This window comes from Fundulus heteroclitus, chromosome 12, assembly GCF_011125445.2.
Source record: "Fundulus heteroclitus isolate FHET01 chromosome 12, MU-UCD_Fhet_4.1, whole genome shotgun sequence".
Classification (NCBI taxonomy): domain Eukaryota; kingdom Metazoa; phylum Chordata; class Actinopteri; order Cyprinodontiformes; family Fundulidae; genus Fundulus; species Fundulus heteroclitus.
In genome coordinates, this window is record NC_046372.1 from 26,839,148 (window position 1) to 26,858,418 (window position 19,271).

At 39.7% G+C, this 19,271-nt stretch overlaps 1 protein-coding gene across 3 annotated transcripts in view; it reads right to left on the reverse strand.

Annotated features, from left to right (window-relative positions):
• adamts3 (ADAM metallopeptidase with thrombospondin type 1 motif, 3) overlaps positions 1-19,271 on the reverse strand; it is a 230,747-nt gene that overhangs the window by 54,642 nt on the left and 156,834 nt on the right. For all 3 annotated transcript variants that reach the window (XM_036144383.1, XM_036144382.1, XM_036144381.1), the window contains exons 11-13: positions 10,950-11,063; positions 8,754-8,899; positions 6,645-6,820 (exon numbers count right to left, since the gene is read on the reverse strand). In XM_036144383.1, the coding sequence (XP_036000276.1) occupies positions 6,645-6,820; positions 8,754-8,899; positions 10,950-11,063 (436 nt within the window). The remainder of the gene's footprint in view (positions 1-6,644; positions 6,821-8,753; positions 8,900-10,949; positions 11,064-19,271) is intronic.

Below are 19,271 nucleotides of genomic sequence, written 5' to 3' on the forward strand. Positions count from 1 at the left end.
AATTTACGGTATTAAAATAAAGCCAAACGTCGCTTATTCCCCTCTTTTTGCGTTTCCGCTGTGCGGTCTCTCTCCCGGTCTGAACAGGAGCCGCGGCCTGCGCGGTTTTGTGTGTGTTGAGTGAAGAGAAGCTGAGTGGGCGGGCCAGAGTGAGCCTGCGTGCTGATTGGCTGGCGCCACTGAGCCATGTACGAGAGAGGAGGGGGAGCAGCAGAGAGACGGGACACACAGACTGCTGCGCTGACTGACACTGACCATTTTAATGATCAGAGGGTCTGTTTTGGGCCCCCCCTCTGTCGTGGGCCCGGGACAACTGACCCGTTTGTCCCCCCCTGTCGGCGGGCGTGGCGCAGGTATTTCCAGGGAGACATGATTCAAAGTTCCCTCGGTAATCTTTGCATTCAGAAATAAATTGTTAAACAAAACCTCGTAGCTTCTCTTACTCCAAAGAAGCCTTGCGCATAAGAAGCACATTCAGATCTGTTCTGATATGATGGTGAACAGCAGAGCTGAGCGGCTCTGCACACTGTTGCTGTGTGACGCTCACACATTAAAATGACTTTCATCTGGGCGACTGTGGCTTGGTGGGTTGAGTAGTCGTCTGGCAATCTGAGGGTTGTGAGTTCGATTCCAGCTTCCCCCTGCCACATGTCGATGTGCCCCTGGGCAAGGCACTTAACCCCAAGTTGCCTACCGAGCTGCGTCTCGGTGTATAAATGTGTGTGCGTTAGTGAGAGCGACTGGGTGAATGTGGCTATAGTGTACAGCGCTTTGGGTGGTCAACATGACTGGAAAAGCGCTATATAAGTTCAGTCCATTTACCATTTACCATTTAAAGATAACTCAACCCATGAAGCCAGAGGGAGTTTTGCTCACAGAATGTATGCATTTGCGCTTCGATCACTGTGATCGGTTCAAACAAACATGCAACAATCAGCCGCTTCCTGCCCAGTAATATTTTCAGATATTCTTTCATCCGCTATGTTTTGTGTAACGACTTTAACACGAAACGTAAAAAAGTGTTATGTTTTTTTAAATACAACAGAAATTTATATTAATGTGTCAAAGCAAATGTTCCTACCCTATTTTCCAAAAAATGTGCTGTCACAACTGTGCTGGTCATCTACTGGAAAAGCTCTAAACTCTCCTATTCCTTAATGTATTATAAACCTTATTTTTGTTTCTGTTGATCATTAATTCCTTTTTATCAATGAATGAATCCCAAGCTTTTATTTGACAGCATAACAAACACTTTGATAAAACTTTGTCCGTCTCCCAGCGACCAGCAGAGCCTTCCTAAAATCCTCCCTCAGGAAACTCTAAGGGTATTTTTATTATCACGAGTCTCTGTACGTCACATCGCTATTTACTACATCTGAAGCGAGGAATCTCACTGCTGACATAGGAACAATACACTGGTTACTAAGGGACTGCATTTTCTCTTCCACATGAAAGTAGGGTCATTTAACAAAAAAACAATATAAAATCACTGTAAAGGTATTTTTTGATATTTTCTCATGTTACGATCTAACTAGGAACTAACTTGTTGCCACCATCTTGTTTCACCATGTGTGTTTAGGGTGAAGTGCTGAGTGAATTTTCTGCCACACATAGCGTTTTATACGGAGACAAAAAATATATATATTTTTGTCTCATCTGACTACAGCTCATCCTTCCTGGGTCCCCATTTTGGTTTTAAGTTTTGTTTTAATCTTGTATTTCACTTCATTTTTAACATTTACTATATTCATTATCTTAGAGTTTTATGATGTTCACATTTTGTTTCCGGTATTTAGTTAGTTTTCCTCATCCCAGTGTTCCCTCTGTATTGATTATGTGTTAATTAGAACTTTGGCTGATTCCTGGGCTTCTTTTCCGCAGAGTTTTCCCCACTGACCCAATCACATCTGCCCAAATTGTTGCACTTCTTCCAGCAGCAGGGAACAGATAGGTCTCCTAAATGCCAAACAATGCTACATGCTAAGCTAACAGTAGGAAACTGATGTTTAATGAGAACAACATAAAAGGTCATTAAAGCACCTGTATCTGCATCAATGGAGTTGTAAACCTCCCGGACAACACAAGCCAACGCTAGCTGTTATTAGCTTCACAGACAGCCTAATGACGGGGTTCTGACGGTCTCAGCCCCTCCTTCAAGCTGTCAGAAAATCCTGGTGAGAATCTCAAAATGCTAGATGGATAAAACAATGGGAATCAGGAAAAAACGGTGTGTGAATCAAAACATGTATAATTATATCAGCCGCACTGTTTGTAGCCGCACTGTGACAGAAATCCATGCTGTGAACATCTGAATACCGTTTAGCTGTATGCAGTTACAGATCAAGGTTGCCATGGCAGCTTCAGAAAGTTTTTTTTCTGACCCAGACCATTTTTTTGCCTGTATTCACTTTAAATATTTCTCTTCTAGTTATACTATTTCAACATTATTAATGTTCTACTTCTTTGATAAGCAAATAGACACTTAGGCTTTGTTATGCATATTTAAAATGTGTAGAGAAAAAGGAGACTGGAAGTACATTAGGGTTTGTGTTCTCCATTAATGTGTTGTCTGGTAATAGGCAAATTGTCCCCTAATTGGATGTGTGCGCATAGCTCTTTGCTCTGTGCATCTCTTTGATGTTCTCACCATGAATAGTGTTGTCTGGATGTACCCTATGTTTCTATAAACAGGATAAAGCTGATATAGAGCATGGACAGATGGTTTACTGAAGCTCTCTTTTCCCCCTGATGCTAACTAGTTGTCACTCTGTTTCTCGTATTAATCAGAACTCTGTGAAGGCGTAAGGCTAAATAAGCCCTTTACATCAGTAAAAATATTATAAAATTAAGTGCATGTTGGAAAACACCAACATTCATTATGATTATAATTATATTTATAAAATTATAATTAAGTAATTATAATTACTTAAATTATAGTCTTGTGTTTTTCTTTTTCCACACTTAATGATTAGCTGATGATCTTTTTCTAAAAGTTCAATGCTCAACACACAGTGCATGAGTGCCTGCAATTGGCCAAAAAAGAAAAAAAAAATACTTAATTAAAATTAGGGTCCAATTCTCTTGCCATGCCAGTCAGTTCGGCATGTAGAAATTAGTCAATCTTCATCGGTGAAGACAAAGCTTCTGCAGTGTGTAGCAAGAGATTATGGTGTGCTGATTGCTGTCACCTTTAATTAGTATTCATGTGAACTTTGCAGCAGTGGCGCCCTTGTGCAGTAAACTTATTTTCCAAAGTATAATGTTCTCGCAGTTATATCCTTTTAAGCCATGAACCTTCCTGCATATTATAATAGCAACAAAGATACGCAGCGGTATGATGGGGGTTTTATGGGGCCATTATACAGTAATTATACTGTCTCTTTTGCATTTGATGACTTCACAACCACAAAGTTTTATATATTTAATTGGCATTTTATGTGATCGACTGTGAAAAATATAGTTTGCATCAATTTATTTAAAAAAAAAAAAAGTAAAATTACGGCCCAAATTTGCATTCGGCCTCCCTCGTTCATTACTTTATATAATCACCTTTCTTTGCAATTACATTCCCAAAGGTCATGGTGTGTTTACCAGCTTCACATATCTAATGATGTCCTATTTCTTTTGCTACACAGTTAAAGTTGATGCAGATTTCTCTGTATGGCATTTCTTAAAATCCTGGCTCAGATTCTCATATGTATGTACATCTGAACTGTGACTTGCCCCTCCCAGCACATGCATACTCTTTGATCTAAAGCTTTCTTCTCAGATGGATGTTTTCCTTTCCCAGCCTGTCAGTTTAGGTGGACTCCATGTCCTGCAATGTTTGCAGTTGTGCCATACTCTTTCTATGTTCAGATGATGGATTGAACCGAGCTGTGGAAGAGGCTCAGAGCTTGGGATGTTATTTTATAGCCACTTTTACCTTTAATGGCCACCTGTTCGCTAATGTTCTCCAACATCACTCCCAGGCCTTCACAGCACAGCTGGACTGTATTAAATTAAGCACAACTGAACTCAATGACTTCTGAAGGCAATCTGGTGGCTGGATTTTAATTAGGCATAATTAGGGATTAGAGAGTAAAAGGAGAAAAATACAAACACACACTATACTATTTTAGATGCAACTGTAAACAAATAAATGATTACATTTAACCTGTATAATAGGAGATAATCTTGTAATATATTCATTTTCGTTTTGATTCAGAACTACCACCTCTGCTTTATGGTCAGTGTTTGTTACATTTAGTTGCATTGTTAGATCAAAATCTAAAGAAATTTGGAAAGAAAATCAGAATCAGCCAAAGTTGTCTGACCATTATGTGTCTACTAATTGTGTGTATTGCACTGTATTTATTTTAATTAAGCTGATTTTGTTTTTAAAAAAACAACAACCGCGTATTTGAATAATTGTAATAACGCTTTAAACACAGATAGGTAGCAAATGTTTTCTTTGATAATGAGGAACATATTTGCAAAACAATCGCATCAAAAAGCTGCACACTTAAAAAATGTATTATTTACTATTCTCCTGCTGCATATTGTTTGTGAAGTTATTGCTTTTTGGGACCAGCCAGGTCTACTTAATTCCAAGTTAATTTATTTTAAATAACACAACAGAAGACAAAATTGAAAGTATTACCTAATTTCTAACCCATCTCATATAGATAAAATAAGATGATTTGATAGACGAGCTGAGACAAGCTGACCTGCCAGACATGTAATAAGATAAAATAATGTGTCAGGAGCCAGGTAGACAATAATCTCAGAATGCTCTAACCAATTCCACGTAGAATAATGTAGATTTGACACAGCAGCAGCATGAAATTCTGTCATGTTAAGCCTTTCAAACAGCCAAAAAAAAAAAAACAGTGTTTGATGGCAGCCTGAAGTAGGGAAAAAGGTGCAAATTCTCACCTATTATAGCTAATTAAAACTAACAGCCAACGTGATTTAATAAAAATAAAAAAGTTGCAGATGCATGCTCATGGTGCAGAAAGTTGGGTAAAGAACAAAAAAAAGAAAGAGAAATATACAGATACTCAAGCCCAACATTAGGTTCCCCTAACTTTGGATTTACTCACAAACAAAGCTGGGTCAATCTCAACCAATCTGATGTCCAAACCAGCCAGACTTTCTTTTGTTAAACGATGCACAGACTTCATAAAAGCTCCCAGTTCTCAAAGGAACAATGGCCTTCCACTTTCCTGTCTGCTGTCCTTCCCTCCCTCTGAGGATTTTAAACTTTGCTTTCAACAACCAGACCATTTCAGGCGTAATAAGTTGCCATGAGCGTCATAAAGCGAGGTCTGATAAAAGCAATTTCTGCCATGGAACAGACAATTATATACGATGCAGTTCTTTGCAGTAGCAAAATAGTAACCCATCATCTTGAAGCAAAAGGTGAATTTTAAAGCTGCCTTTAAATTCTACAAAGCAGCAAAACATTTAAAATTTATAAGCCATAAAAAAAACATCAAAGGAAAGCATGAGTCTCATTACAAGCACAAATGATAATGTATTTTACTGGGATTTAATGCGACAGACTGAATATATCGGTCTATTACTGTGAAAAAAAAGTTTTTAGCAATTTAACTCTACAACTAAATCTGTGGCCTGAATTTGTATTCAGTATTCATGAGAAAACCAGGAGTCTATTTAGAGAATACACTGGGTTCTCAACTACAAACCTTAAAAAATGTGACTGTGATTCATGAACTGTTGTTACTATTATATATTTGTTTATTACTATTGTATATTCATTTCTTATTTTACTGAGACTCCTTTTATTAGTGACTGAATATGTAGTAAAGTGCAGCTGATCCTTGTATCCAAGGCAAATTTCTCCCAAGGGAGACTAATAAAGATACTTTGACTTTGAAAAACTTTACTTTACTGGGATTTTATGTGTCCAACCAACACTAAGTTGTGTCTAGTTGTAAACTATAAGAAAAATGAAATGTGATTTTTTTTAATATATAATATTGTCAAATAATAAAAAAGTCCGTCATTTATTCAGGGGTCGCCACAGCAAGTCATTCCATTTGAGACTTAATAAAGTTTTTACACAGGATGCCCTTCCTGAAACAACCGGGATTTATCCCGCGTTTTCAAGACGCAGACTTGGACCGCTACAATATAATCTAAAAAGCGTAAAGTTTATATGTCTGCAGCTCCTTTTGCACTTATATCTGGAAACAAATTCCAGAGCAACTGATCGATTTCAGAAGAAAACTAATTAGAAAACAGCTGGCCTGTAAAGACCAAAGGGAATATTAGAGATCAACGATCTAAACTGGCAGCGAAGGAACGCAACAACCACAGAATCAGCCAAATACAACTTGTAATGGCAACAGAAGCTGGTTCTAGTAATTCTACGACTCAGGGGGAAGGAATAAATTTATAAACTATTCATCTTTTTCCCTCCAGTTCTCAGTCACACACAGCTTTCTGCTCTCCCACACATTGAAATTGGAAGTTGGTGGTTATCGTGAGACAACATGCACAAAAGTTTAAAGGCTGTGAACACTTTCTGCAAAGGCTCTGTGTAATTCCCCTGTTCAGACAAAAGCTACATCACCAAAGCGATGGGCTTCCACTGCCCTGAGAATCTCACTCAATCTGCTGACATTTTCCTGGCTTACCGTCGGGATGCTCATAAGGCAGCCAGTGGTGCTTGGCATTTTGAAATTCAAAGTTGGAGTTGCGAAGCTGGCACTGTTGAGCTCGGAAATCTTCAAAGTGCTTGGGGCACTCGTTTGTGTTGCACAGCTGGTACTCGTAGTTGACTCCGGGACAGTCCTGGCCGCCGTTTGACGGTCTGAGGGAAAGACATGGACCAACATCAGAGGAGCTCAGAGGGAAAACTAATTATTTGAAACCAAAGGAGTGAAAAAATGCTGCAGCTGAAGTGCTATGGACCACTTTGGTTTATATGCTGTTTGTATGTTCAAAATGGACTGAAACCACCAATGAGTCAGGCTAAAAGTCACATATTTCAGTTTTAAAGCTCTAAGGATCAGGATATAACAAAAGAGACGACAGAGCCGACCATGAGCAGCGTAGCCACCTCCATGGAAACATCTTTCAGGCAGTTTGCTGCTAGAAACACAACGCCAGGATGGAAAGGCATCAGCAACGACCTCAGAGAAGTCCCTGTTGCTGTTCCTCAGTCTAGGACGGCTTACAGGCCTGTTTCCAAACGCCATCCTTACACAGCGAGAAGCAATATTTATCTGCCAAGTTTCTGCAGAGTGGTAAATTCCTCCCAACACACAGAGAACAAAAAGCCCGTCTTCATACGCAACGGGTCAGCCTGTTAGCATGCTAAAGTTCATGACAGCATGATTAGTTAGAAACTGAACAAGTAGGATTTGGTGGAAAGGCTTGAATGAAAGATTTTCCTCTCTCTTAATTACATGGCAGCTTTCCTCCCTGTTAAAGGGGAGTTTTCCTCTCCACTGTCGCTTCATGCATGCTCAGTATGAGGGATTGCTGCAAAGCCATCAACAATGCAGACGACTGTCCACTGTGGCTCTACGCTCTTTCAGGAGGAGTGAATGCTGCTTGGAGAGACTTGATGCAACCTGCTGGGTTTCCTTAGAGAGGAAACTTTCTGACCAATCTGGAGGATCTGATGGAAGCTGACTTTAGAAAGAGACTTGATGATGATTGGTTTCTTGAATTGGGGCTATAAAAATAAAATTGAATTGAAGAGATGGTGTTCTGCATGTTCTACATATTCACCAGGTTCAACGTTCCTGAATCAGAAGTACGGTTCGTTAACAGGCCGCCGCAGAACCTGCCGACAAACTGACCTGGTAATTTAGCCGTTCATTGTAATTATTGGAGCAGGGATGTATTTAAGGCGTGTAGGACACCAGTGGTGCCGCCAGGTCCTGGTGACTGGAGTTGGGCCCCATGTTCTAGCAGAAAATCTCTTTTGGGCAGATAACTAGCTCGGTCATAATGCACAGCAACATGGTTGGAGAAAACCAAACCAGCTGTCATGTACGGCGCTGGAGCGAAGATTAAGAAAAGTTTCTCCACAACAACGTGAGAGACAGATTATCTGATGTCATCATTTAAAAAAAATGTGTTCCTCAAGTTTCTCTTGCCATCATTTTGTAAAAAGTTGTTTTAAAAGCAGAAAAGTGCATCATCATAGCTGACATACGTTTTGTCTTTAAGGCTTAAAATGCAGAAATGGAACATTTATAAATCCTCAACAACAGCATGCTAATATTAGTCACATGGGGTTTAATCTCCACTGAAAGCATTATGTAAATTGGTGCATAAAGACCAATTTACCACGACTGTCTCATCGGCTGTGGTTTCATTGCAGAGGCAGAACGGGTCCATAAGGCATTCAGCTTTAATTAAGAAGTCTGCTACTTGAACAAAGTTGTTCATTCCTGTTTCATTTTGTTCAGCTCTTAGTTTATTTTATTATCTAATCAACACTGATTACCTGTAACAGTTTAACACACAACAGAATAAATCACCTAACAAACCTAATCCCAATATTTGTTACAGAAGCACATTTTGAGTAAAGTCAATTAAAAGTGCTTTGATTGTGTTCCCATTTAGATCACGTGAAGTTTAAGATCTATAAAACTTCAATTAAAAACTCACACTAAAGGTTGAGTAAAAATGCAAATACATGTGATTAGAGTGTTTTTCAGGTTTGGTGAGTAATCTAATCTGCTTCTAGCTTTCCTGGGGTCTAAACAGCATCTCTTGGTGTCACTTACGCGGGGTTGTTGCATTGCCGCGTCCGGAAGCGAACTCCCGTTCCGCAGGACCGCGAGCAGGAGCCGAGTTTGCTCCAGGAACCCCAGGCGCCGTCCTGCTTCAGCTGATTTGGGTTTTTCCACATGCAGTGACCTTTATAGCACCACTAAACATGACGACAGAGAGGAAACGTGAGGCCCGCTGAAATAAGAATACATCTTTACATCCTCAGAAGCAACTCAGCATCTTCACAGCATTTCAGAGCCAGAGGGCCTAAAATAGTCTGTGATATTTACACAACGCTGTGCAGAAGGACAGACATTACATCCAAGTTAATCTAGCTAGAGTCCTGGATTTCTTTTTGCATTACTATATGGGCTGCATGGTGGCCAAGATCTTAAACTGTTGCTTTGAAACAAGAGTTTCCTGGGTTTGAACCCTGCGTGACGTTTGCGTGTTTCTGTGCAGACGCGGCTTCTCTTTGGGTACTCCATCTTCCTCCAACAATCTAAAAACATGCTTGTTAGGTTCAATGGCTACTTTAAATACCTTAGTTAGTTGGTTTTCTGTCCTATGTGACTCTCTGGGCATTTTCAGACCTGTGATTCATTTAACTTTGCTCCTTTAACCTTTATTTAACCATGATATAGAACCATTGAGATTAAAACCCTCTTTTTTAAGGGACTCCTGGATGAGTGGCAGGAACGAATAAAAACACAAAAAGTTATGTAGTTAAAAGAAAACAACTAACTATGGAAAACGGGAACATGTTTTTGAATCCGCATCAATAACCCTAGCTTAAAGTCAAAGCACTTAATGAGGTAAATTCAGTAAAGTTTTCTGATGCAAGTACCAGGAGGAGGAATCCAGGTGAACATAAGCCTGCTTGGCTAATTCTGTCTGAGCCAAAGAGAAAAAAAAGAAGCAGCAAGTGTTTTTTTTTTTTATAAAAAAAACTTTTACTGGTGGTTTGGATTCTTTTCACACAGAGAAAACTCCAAGAGGACTAAAACTAGTCGCAGCAAATTACGCTGGAACATTTGGTCTTTTTATTGGGGAGATGTACCCAGGGAGGGAAAGATGCTGTGCGTCGAGTATTTAATCACATTAAAATGTGAGCAGTAGAATAGATGTTCAAAAGCCATTCAGTCCCTGATTACAAGCTGCATAGCTTCAAAGGCGGGCCTTTAACAAAGTTTCTCATTAATTGTACAATATTTATACAACATCTGTTTGTAAATAAATAAATAAAATGTGGTATGAAAATTTAATAGTGCTCTTTTGGTAAAAACAAAAACAGCAACAAAAGAACTATTTATTAGTTTTTTTTACCACATCCCACAATGCAACACACAGCAGAAGATGTTTAGCTCAAGCTAGCAGCAAACGGCTGGTAGCTGCGTCGAGTAGAAGTTGGATCATATTCACGTTATAAATAATAATAAATAAACCGCTCTAGTTTGGGTTCGCACCGCCTCCAAAGGTCCCACACCCTAACACAATCATCTTCACATCTACACAGACGAAGCGCTCCAGGAGGGCAAACACAGCAGAGTTTGTTTTAAACGGACCAAACACCTCAGGAGGTTCCCTGTGATGATGCAGCGGTCAGCTGTAGGTGCATCCTGCCTCCAGGCCGCTGCCTGCAGGCTGTAGGCAGCAGCTGGACGGATTAAGCAGCTACAGAAAAATGGATCCAGTACAATTTTTCTCCTAAGCTTTCAACACAGAGCGCTTTTCAAACCCCTGGGTATAGTGCCAGTCCTTCAATATTCTAAGCTACAGCTCTCAGACATCATTTCTCCTGACTACTACCTTTGTTTTCATTCATTTATTCATTTAGAAGAAAAAACATGGATCACACAGAATGTATAAAAACCTGCTTTTAAAGGATTTTTTTATCAACTACCTCAACACAACTGAGGCCCATTTTAACAAACCAGGCACACATTGTGTAGAAATAGTTATCCACCTTGTTCTATAATTGTAATTGGTCTGCACAGATCACGGCACAGATCACTTGGACTCTTGTTGCTAAGCAGGAAAAACAAAAAACCTGAAAGCTGAGTTCAATTTTGTTTGCAGAACCTTCCAGGTTAATGATTAATGCCATTATTGTTTAACAGATTTTTACATTTAGTATTATGTAGGTGAAGTAGTGACATGCATATCCACTAAATATAATTAAATCTGACTCTAGATCCAAGCCATCTTACTTTTCCTGTAGCGCACTCGGTTCCATCTAGAGGTGGCCCCTTTTTGGTTTTGCAGAAGTACGGGTTGTCTGGATGACTGCACCACAGCTGTTTACACGGGTCAAAGGTCCGAAACTGAAAGAGAGCAAATTAAATAAAGGTCAGGTCGAAAACTTTCATGGGGTGTTAGGTTTAGGTCAGTCGCATTTATTTACCAGGAAAAAATAAAAAATAAACCAGACAGTTGCTGAAACAATGGGTGCAAAGAAAATAAACAAATAAAAACAAATGGATAGAAAAATATTGGATCTCCAAATCTTAGCTTTAACATTTCACAAAACATCAGAAACCACACAAACACACACATATACATACATATGCATATAGACATATACATATATATACCCCGTATTTTTCAGATTATAAGGCGCACTTAAAATACTTAAATTTTTATCAAAAATTGATGATACACCTTATTTATATTTAGTTATATTGTAACGTTTCTGGCACTGGAGCTGCTGATTGCAATCAGCACACCTGTGTCTGTCTCCGCCCTGGCTGCTTAAAAGCTCTGCTCCTCGCAGCCTCCAGTGCCAGAACGTCTCTAGCCATACGGTGAGCGCTTCCAGCATTTTTGAAATTCCTGTCTGCCTGTCTGCCTCTCGACCTGTTTTGCCACGGTTTTTTGGAAACCTGTCTGCCCCTTTTTGGATTTGTCTGCCTGCCTGGGTCCTGCCTGTCAGCCTCAGAGAACTGGACTGCCTCACCGTGATTCCTGACCCCAGCCTGTCCGTGAGTAAAACGAGTTCGCCTGCCCCCTGTCTGTCTGTGCTTTCTGGATTGTGACCTGGACCTGGACCTGGACGCTCTGTTGGATTCTCCCTTGGAAACCGCTGCCTGAGTTAAACGGATTTCCCCCTGACAAAGACCCGGACCGGACCTGGACAAAGAGCCCTGGATAACCCCCTCTCGGACGCCTTCTACATAAGGAGTCAGAGTTCTGCCCTCTGCACGTCCAGGAGTGGCCAGTCGCAGAGTGCGAGCCGAGCCAGGGGACCGAGCCGCCAGCGTCAAAATAAAGACTGTTAATATTTTGTACTCACTTGTTTTCGGGTATTTCTTGGGTCCTCCTAAATTCATCACATATATAGTAATATAGTCATATCATCTTTATTATCGTTGTCCTTACTGACTGATTTTATGAGGTGAAAACTGTAAAGGTGGTCTGACCGTGTTTTTCCCCACACCATAAAGACTTGTAAATAAACGTTTCCTTTGTAAAGATTCCATCAAAAACTGTAAATTTAATCAATAAATAAAATGTATTGTAATGATCCGTATTAGACTTTATTGCTAAGTGCTGTTGCACACTTACTGTGTTATTAATTAGGTTGTTTTGTTAATACAGGAAGAAATGTGTGGCTTCCGGGGGAGGAGTGGGGGTTCGGGGGATTAAAACTGTCCTAAAATAAAGTGTTAGCAGCAAAACCTCAGACTAGTGCTTGGGTGTCATAACGGAACGATACAGTATTCACACAGAATTTATCTAAAAGAAATCTTCATTTTAAGATGAAATATACGCATTGTGCTGTATATGCGCACATGGCTTGTGGTCTCTGCTTCATTCATTCTGGAAAATATGCTCAATTGGCTGAAACCAGGGAAAGTGTCATGCAGCTCAGACATCTAAGGTGAAAGTTAGTGATGAAGGAGGAGAGGAACCAAGAGAGGAACCGTAGGCAACAGACGAAAGAATTGCAACAGACCTGGGAGAAGAAAACGAGCGAGAATCAGAAAATGTCTCTTTCTCTCTCCTGACTTTACGTCGTTTACGTCAGCAGAGGAAAAAAATTAATTCGTACCGACAGAATTAGCAAACAGTGCTGCTCATGGTGCCGTGATTGAACCATGACAACCACTGGCACTCATGTCACGCCCACAGCGCTGCAGCCTCCACTGCTGCTGGTAAAATTACTGATAGATGAGATTTCTGACTCTGTTCATGCACAAAGCTGTAATACTTTTCATTGTGATTCAGACAGATGCAGTTCATTTTATGCGTCTGTCATTTTTTCTTTTCTTTTTTTTAAGATTGGGGGTGCGTCAACCCGGTTGGGACATGGAGTGGGGTCACCCCACTCTGTCCTCCCGGCAGAGACGGACAGTGTGGAGGGGCACACTGCAAAAAGGGAACTAAAAGTAAGAAATGGTAAATGGTAAATGGCTTATACTTGTGTAGCACTTTAACTGGTCTTGACAACCTCCAAAGCGCTTCACACTACAGTTCAGTCATTCAGCCATTCACACACACATTCGCACCCTGACGGTGGTGAGCTATGTTAGGAGCCACAGCTGCCCTGAGGCAGACTGACAGAGGCGAGGCTGCCATGCACCGGTGCCACCGGGCCCTCTGACCAAGAGAAATTTTCTTTAAATTAATATATATTTTCTTGATTTGAGCAGCTAAATAAGACTATTTGCCAATGAAATTAGTATTTTATTACCCCTAAAATAAGATAATTAGATATCCCGCACTTTAAAAAAGATAATGGAGATGAATTGTTCTTATTTTAAGTGCAAAACGTTTTTTTTTTCCATAGGCAAATAGTTTTATTTACCTGCTCAAAACAAGAAAAATACACTAATTTAATTTTTTTTTTACTTACTTTAAGTTCCCTTGTTGCAGGGCGGAATGATATTACAGATTGGAGAAAAAATATTTAATGCGCTGTATAATCCGGTGCGCCTTATCATCCATAAAATACGGTAAGTCTTTTCTTGTGGCGGGGATAATAAGGCTTATGAAAATTGATTACAACCTTTTTGAGAATAAGTTTCTCATTGCATAGAGTCAGAGCCCTAAAAATAAGAATACTGCTAACAACAAAATTGACCTACTACTCTATGAAGTTAATTGTGCTGCTAAATGCATTAATTTATATTTTGAAAGACAGAGACAAAATATTTTATGATTTATTTGATTCAACATTAAGAAACACAGCAATAAGTAACAAGTGAGGTTTGCAAATCTCACTAATCGGGCTTTGTTGTTAATATGAGAGTTTTTATGTGGCCTGGGATAGAGTTAGGCTTTGTTAAAATATTAATGTGAAGCTGTGGACAGAGTGCAGATGCGGCTTTAATAAAAAAAAAGCCTGATCTCTGAGCTTTAACCCGACCCAACAGATCCAGCAGCATTTCTGAGCCGGACCTCAGTGGTTCAAAGTGTGCAAAAGTGAAAAGGTGCTGATCCATGTGACGCTTTCAAAAACAAAATCCTCTCTAACGTTGCAAAGGAACAAGAGCACGCCTTGAGGTTCTGTTATGGGCCCGGCATAATCCGCTATTTATGAGAATAAGGACAAAATATTTGGAAATCAACTTTCCATTTCTATGGAGGCGATGCCATCATATATTGTGCAGCACGCTCTCCTGCAGAGGATTTTCAGTATTTACTATTTAATGAAGCACTTTGTTGTTATCTGTGATTTCCTCTAAACGTGCTCAACATAAAACAGAGGCTCTGTTGCCACCTGCAAAACTGAAAAATTAGCACCAACTGGAAAAAGCCTTAAAAATGAATTGAGTAGGTGTCAAATTTACAAATAGTTTTATCGACATTTTAAGGACAGATTTAGCATAGAAACACTGCTGTGTGTTTCTATAGAAAGAACTGATCAGTGATGAAGTTGCAGGTTTTTGGCAGCGCATGCAGGGAATAAATTACAAACTGAACTTAATCTTCCTGCTTCTGTCACTTTGAATGAGTTCACACAGCTCTGGTAAAAGAGTCTAGTCCATCTACGTGCAAATATTAATAATATAAGCAAGTATTACGGTGGCTCATGTCAAATGTTACTAATTGTTTCTAATATGTTTATGTTGCTGACCTCTTTTTGGCCAATTTGACCTCATTGGGACAAAGCTTGTTAAATAAAGGTCATAAATAATAAGATGATTTTTTTTAAATGAACAATGACTTCTGTAAACAAGCTAAATAAAAAAAAATCTTCTTTTTCCTAAAAGTTCATTTAAAAGTGTCCAAAGATTCAAAACCAGTATATAAAGAAAGTGATTCGTTTTAGAATATTTGCCATCAAATCAGCTACAATCCACTTTCCGTAAATTGTAACAAATAACTTCCAACACAAAAACATTGAATCTAAAAATTGGTGGAATAAAACTCCTAACCTCCCAAAAACCTTCCCACTGATCCACAGGCACCATTACAACCATCTAAAAAAAGATACTGTGGATTATTTTTTTCATTGCCGACCATGAATCAAGTTAATGCTCTAATTAAATCTTCTCATTTATGGCAAACGTCTGCAGATATTTCAGTTAAACTTTGCTTTATCTAAAGAGCTCCAGGGCAACGATAACGGTGGACGAAGATGTTTTCTCTGCTAGTATCGGCAGATAAAGCTGCCATATATCCTCTTTTAGGGATCAGAGCAGATTATCAGATTAATTAAATAGGATTCAAAATCTGCTCTTTAAGGGACACTGAGCAACTGTATGGGAAGAGACTTTATGAAACCCGGCTGTGTTTGTGGCTGGGAGTGAAATATCTCGCTCAGAGGTTCCGAAGCTGTGGGTCACAGAACAACAAGTTAAATCTCTTATCTGAAATAATCAGGATTAAAAAGAAATACACCTGTTCAATGTCTATATTTTACAAACTGATCAAAACGGCACTGCATGCTTAGCTCATTCCCCCTTCATGACAACTGGATTTAGAAAGTCAGGGAGATCTATCAGACGGAGCAAGAACTGTACACTCTGAGAATTCAGAAGTAAGGCAAATTTAGCGTATAGCACATTTCAGTACAAAGACAACGCAAAGTGCTTTATGTGATTAAAATATAGGAAAATCAAAACTGAATAAAAGCAAGTTGGAATATAATGTAGAAATAATTAAACACAATAAAAACATGGGAAAATGGAAACTAAAAGCAAATATTATTAATAGACGGCGACCCACGACTGGTTTATTATTGCAATAAGTTCCGAAAACGCGACACTGATTGCTGCAACGCATGTTTGTGCAGTCGACTGTCTGTGAATATGAGTTATGTCACGTGTGTTGCTGTTTGGAGGATTACATCACCTGTAATCACATATATCAGTGAAACAAAGTTGTAAAGAATGGCCGTCCAGTAGTTAGGGCGGCTTTTATGGTCAGTATAACTGTTTCTGTTATACTGGTTAGGAAGATTTTATAACGATGAACAAAAGTCTGACACTGGTATTCTGTAGGTTGGGGGTGTTGGGGGCAGAATTGTCAAGTCAAGGGAACTCGAGAGCGAAAAGATGAACACAAAAAAAAAAAAAAAAAATGTTAATTTGTATCTGCTCTACAAAATATGATCATTTTAAATAAATTAATTTGTCAGATTTTTTGTTGGAAATTAATGTTTAAATCATTGTAGATCCAAAGATAAAAAAAACCGTTTAAAAACAATATCTTCATCCAGTTTGCAAATTATTTTGAATAATTTAATTTCACTCTTTAACAATAATAAACATAACAGCATTATAAGAACAGTATTAGGGTCGGTTGTTCTTTGAAAACACTTTCTGTAATTAGCCAATTTTAATCATATAATTCAAAGCAGATTTTAATGCACCAAAGTCTGTATTTGAGTAATTAGATGTCATTGGATAGATGTTACTATGAAACTAAAGAGAATGTCAAAAGTGTGTTTATTAAAAGATGAATACTTTGAGTTGTACTTATCTTGTCAGTTGTAAGATTTTAAGTTTGCCCTACTTAAAAACTAAAAGCTTCCATCTAACTCAGCCATCTGTGCTGGTGAACCAAATCTTTCTTTAAAGGCAGTTGAGGGCCACCCAGAATCAGTAGAGGTGCCACGAATGGCCCCCGGGCCACACCTTGGCCACGCCTGCTTTAGGTCATGAGTTTGGTAAAGTCCAGCGTTTACAAAGCTTTGCTCTCATTGATCAAACTGATGAATTTTTTTAAAAAAACAACAACTATATTTCCTTAAAGTGTGGTGATTTCTATCTATCAGCTATCTGATAGATTAGCAGATCTAATAAAATTCAATTCAATTTTATTTATATAGCGCCAATTCATGAAACATGTCATCTTGAGGCACTTAAAGTCAAATCAATCATATTATACAGATTGGTCAAAAGTTTCCTCTCTAAGGAAACCCAGCAGGTTGCATCAAGTCTCTCCAAGCAGCATTCACTCCTCCTGAAAGAGCGTAGAGCCACAGTGGACAGTCGTCTGCATTGTTGATGGCTTTGCAGCAATCCCTCATACTGAGCATGCATGAAGCGACAGTGGAGAGGAAAACTCCCCTTTAACAGGGAGGAGAACCTCCAGCAGAACCAGAACCAGGCTCAGTGTGAACGCTCATCTGCCTCCACCCACTGGGGCTTAGAGAAGACAGAGCAGAGACACAGAAAGCACAGAAGCTCACATTGACCCAGGAGTACTTTCTATGTTAGAGAAGACAGAGCAGAGACACAGAAAGCACAGAAGCTCACATTGACCCAGGAGTACTTTCTATGGTAGATGGTAATAGAGGATGATCTGTCTTCTCTGGATGATGTCACAGTTAACAGAAAATTACACAGAGAACTGAAATATGTCCCTGTGTGTGTGTGTGTGTGGGTGGGTGTAATGAATCTAAATCAGCGTTTGACTTTTTGAAATCTAACCAACAACCTTCCGACTGCGAGACTCCAACTCCAACTTCTGTGTTTATTTGGCCCCATCCTTTGGACCGTTACCCCCCGTAAGAGGCGATGACGACCCATTTTCATTCTTCTGACACAGGTCAAAGGATTTTAACTGAATCTGCAGGCGGACTGGTCCCAGATGACGGAGAGGCAACAGCGGCTTAAATAACAGCTCCCTAAACCTATGAAAGGCACAACAGCAGAGGGAAATTTGGAGCAGATTGGTGGAAGAACAGGACCACGCCCCGTGTAACGCCTTCCTGCTATGGACGGAGAATCAAGGCTACAATTCACACAAGCTCCGGCAGAACAACCTGAAAACGTGGATTATGGGATCAAAAATCCAAGATGGTGGCTTATTGTTGTCCCTCAGGACCCGTCGGTCCCCTTTGAGCACACCTGAGCCTCGTTTAAACATCACAGCCTACCTGAGTAATGTTTTTAAAGATGAGGACACCAGCATCATATTAAACCTAGAGAATCATTTTAAGCAACACACTCCTTAATATTTGCTGCTCATCTATAAAAACACAATTTCCTCTGCGTCTCACTCTCTACCGTATATTATACTCCATCAATCATACAGTTGAAGTGTTTTGCTATTAAACATTCAGAGGGCAGCGATTAAAACTACTTCCTTTGTTCGTCTCATTTCGGAGCTCTTGACAGAAACAATTACAATCCACCAGCATCCAGATCCAGCAGGGATTAATGAGACACTGCCTTCCTTCTGCCTCCTCCGTCTCTGTCAATCTCGCTCAATTGTTGTGGGGAATGGCCTTTTGTTTGCGGCGGCACACGCAACTATTATCCAGAGAGGAAAGAGAAAAGCCTTTTAAATGTGTAAAGGAAGAAATGTAGTGAATAACGCAGCAGCAGGTCCCATACCACCAATTATGGCTGCTCAGCCGCTCTCCTATTGTTTTATTTAGCTGGAATGAGACGACGGAGCTCTTTATTCTGGTGGTTTGGTTTTTCTTAAGGATTTACTGTAAAAAAAGTAAAAAAAAAAGTAAAAAAAGAGGGAATAAGATATTATATATTTGGAGATGACTGGGAGGCAAACTGGACGGCTGACTCAGGACTGTGAAACCTTATTAGAGTCAGAAGGCTCTGATTGGCTGCCAGCAGTCCTCTGTGCCGATGCGGCTCACCGCGCTGCAGGACGGGATAAATCATCAGTATTCCCAAAAAGTGCAAAATCAAAAGCATAAACACAACAGCGGAGGAGAGAGCCTGAAGCAGAATCCCTAGATTCAGATGCAGGTAAATCCTTCAGTTGGCAAATCTGCAAAGACCCCAATTTAAAGTTTCACGTTTAGATTCAGTGACTTAGTTCAGATTCTTTGTAAGAAGAAGTGCTATGGTAGTGGCACATCTAGTTAGCAGTGGGCTGGGTCTGCGTCTTTGATCCGGGGGTCTGGTTCTATTGGGAAGGAAAAACTCTGCCAAGTTGTGATGACTTGGAGACTCCTGAATTAGAGAACTGAGTAAATCAGACTGATATTGTAGTTGTAAGCAGCAAAAAGCTCTGAGGTCTTTCTCTAAGGAGTCTGCATGCCCTTTCTGTGCATACCCGGGTTATCTTCCTCTGTTTCTCCTGAAACACGACATTCTCTGTGTGCATGA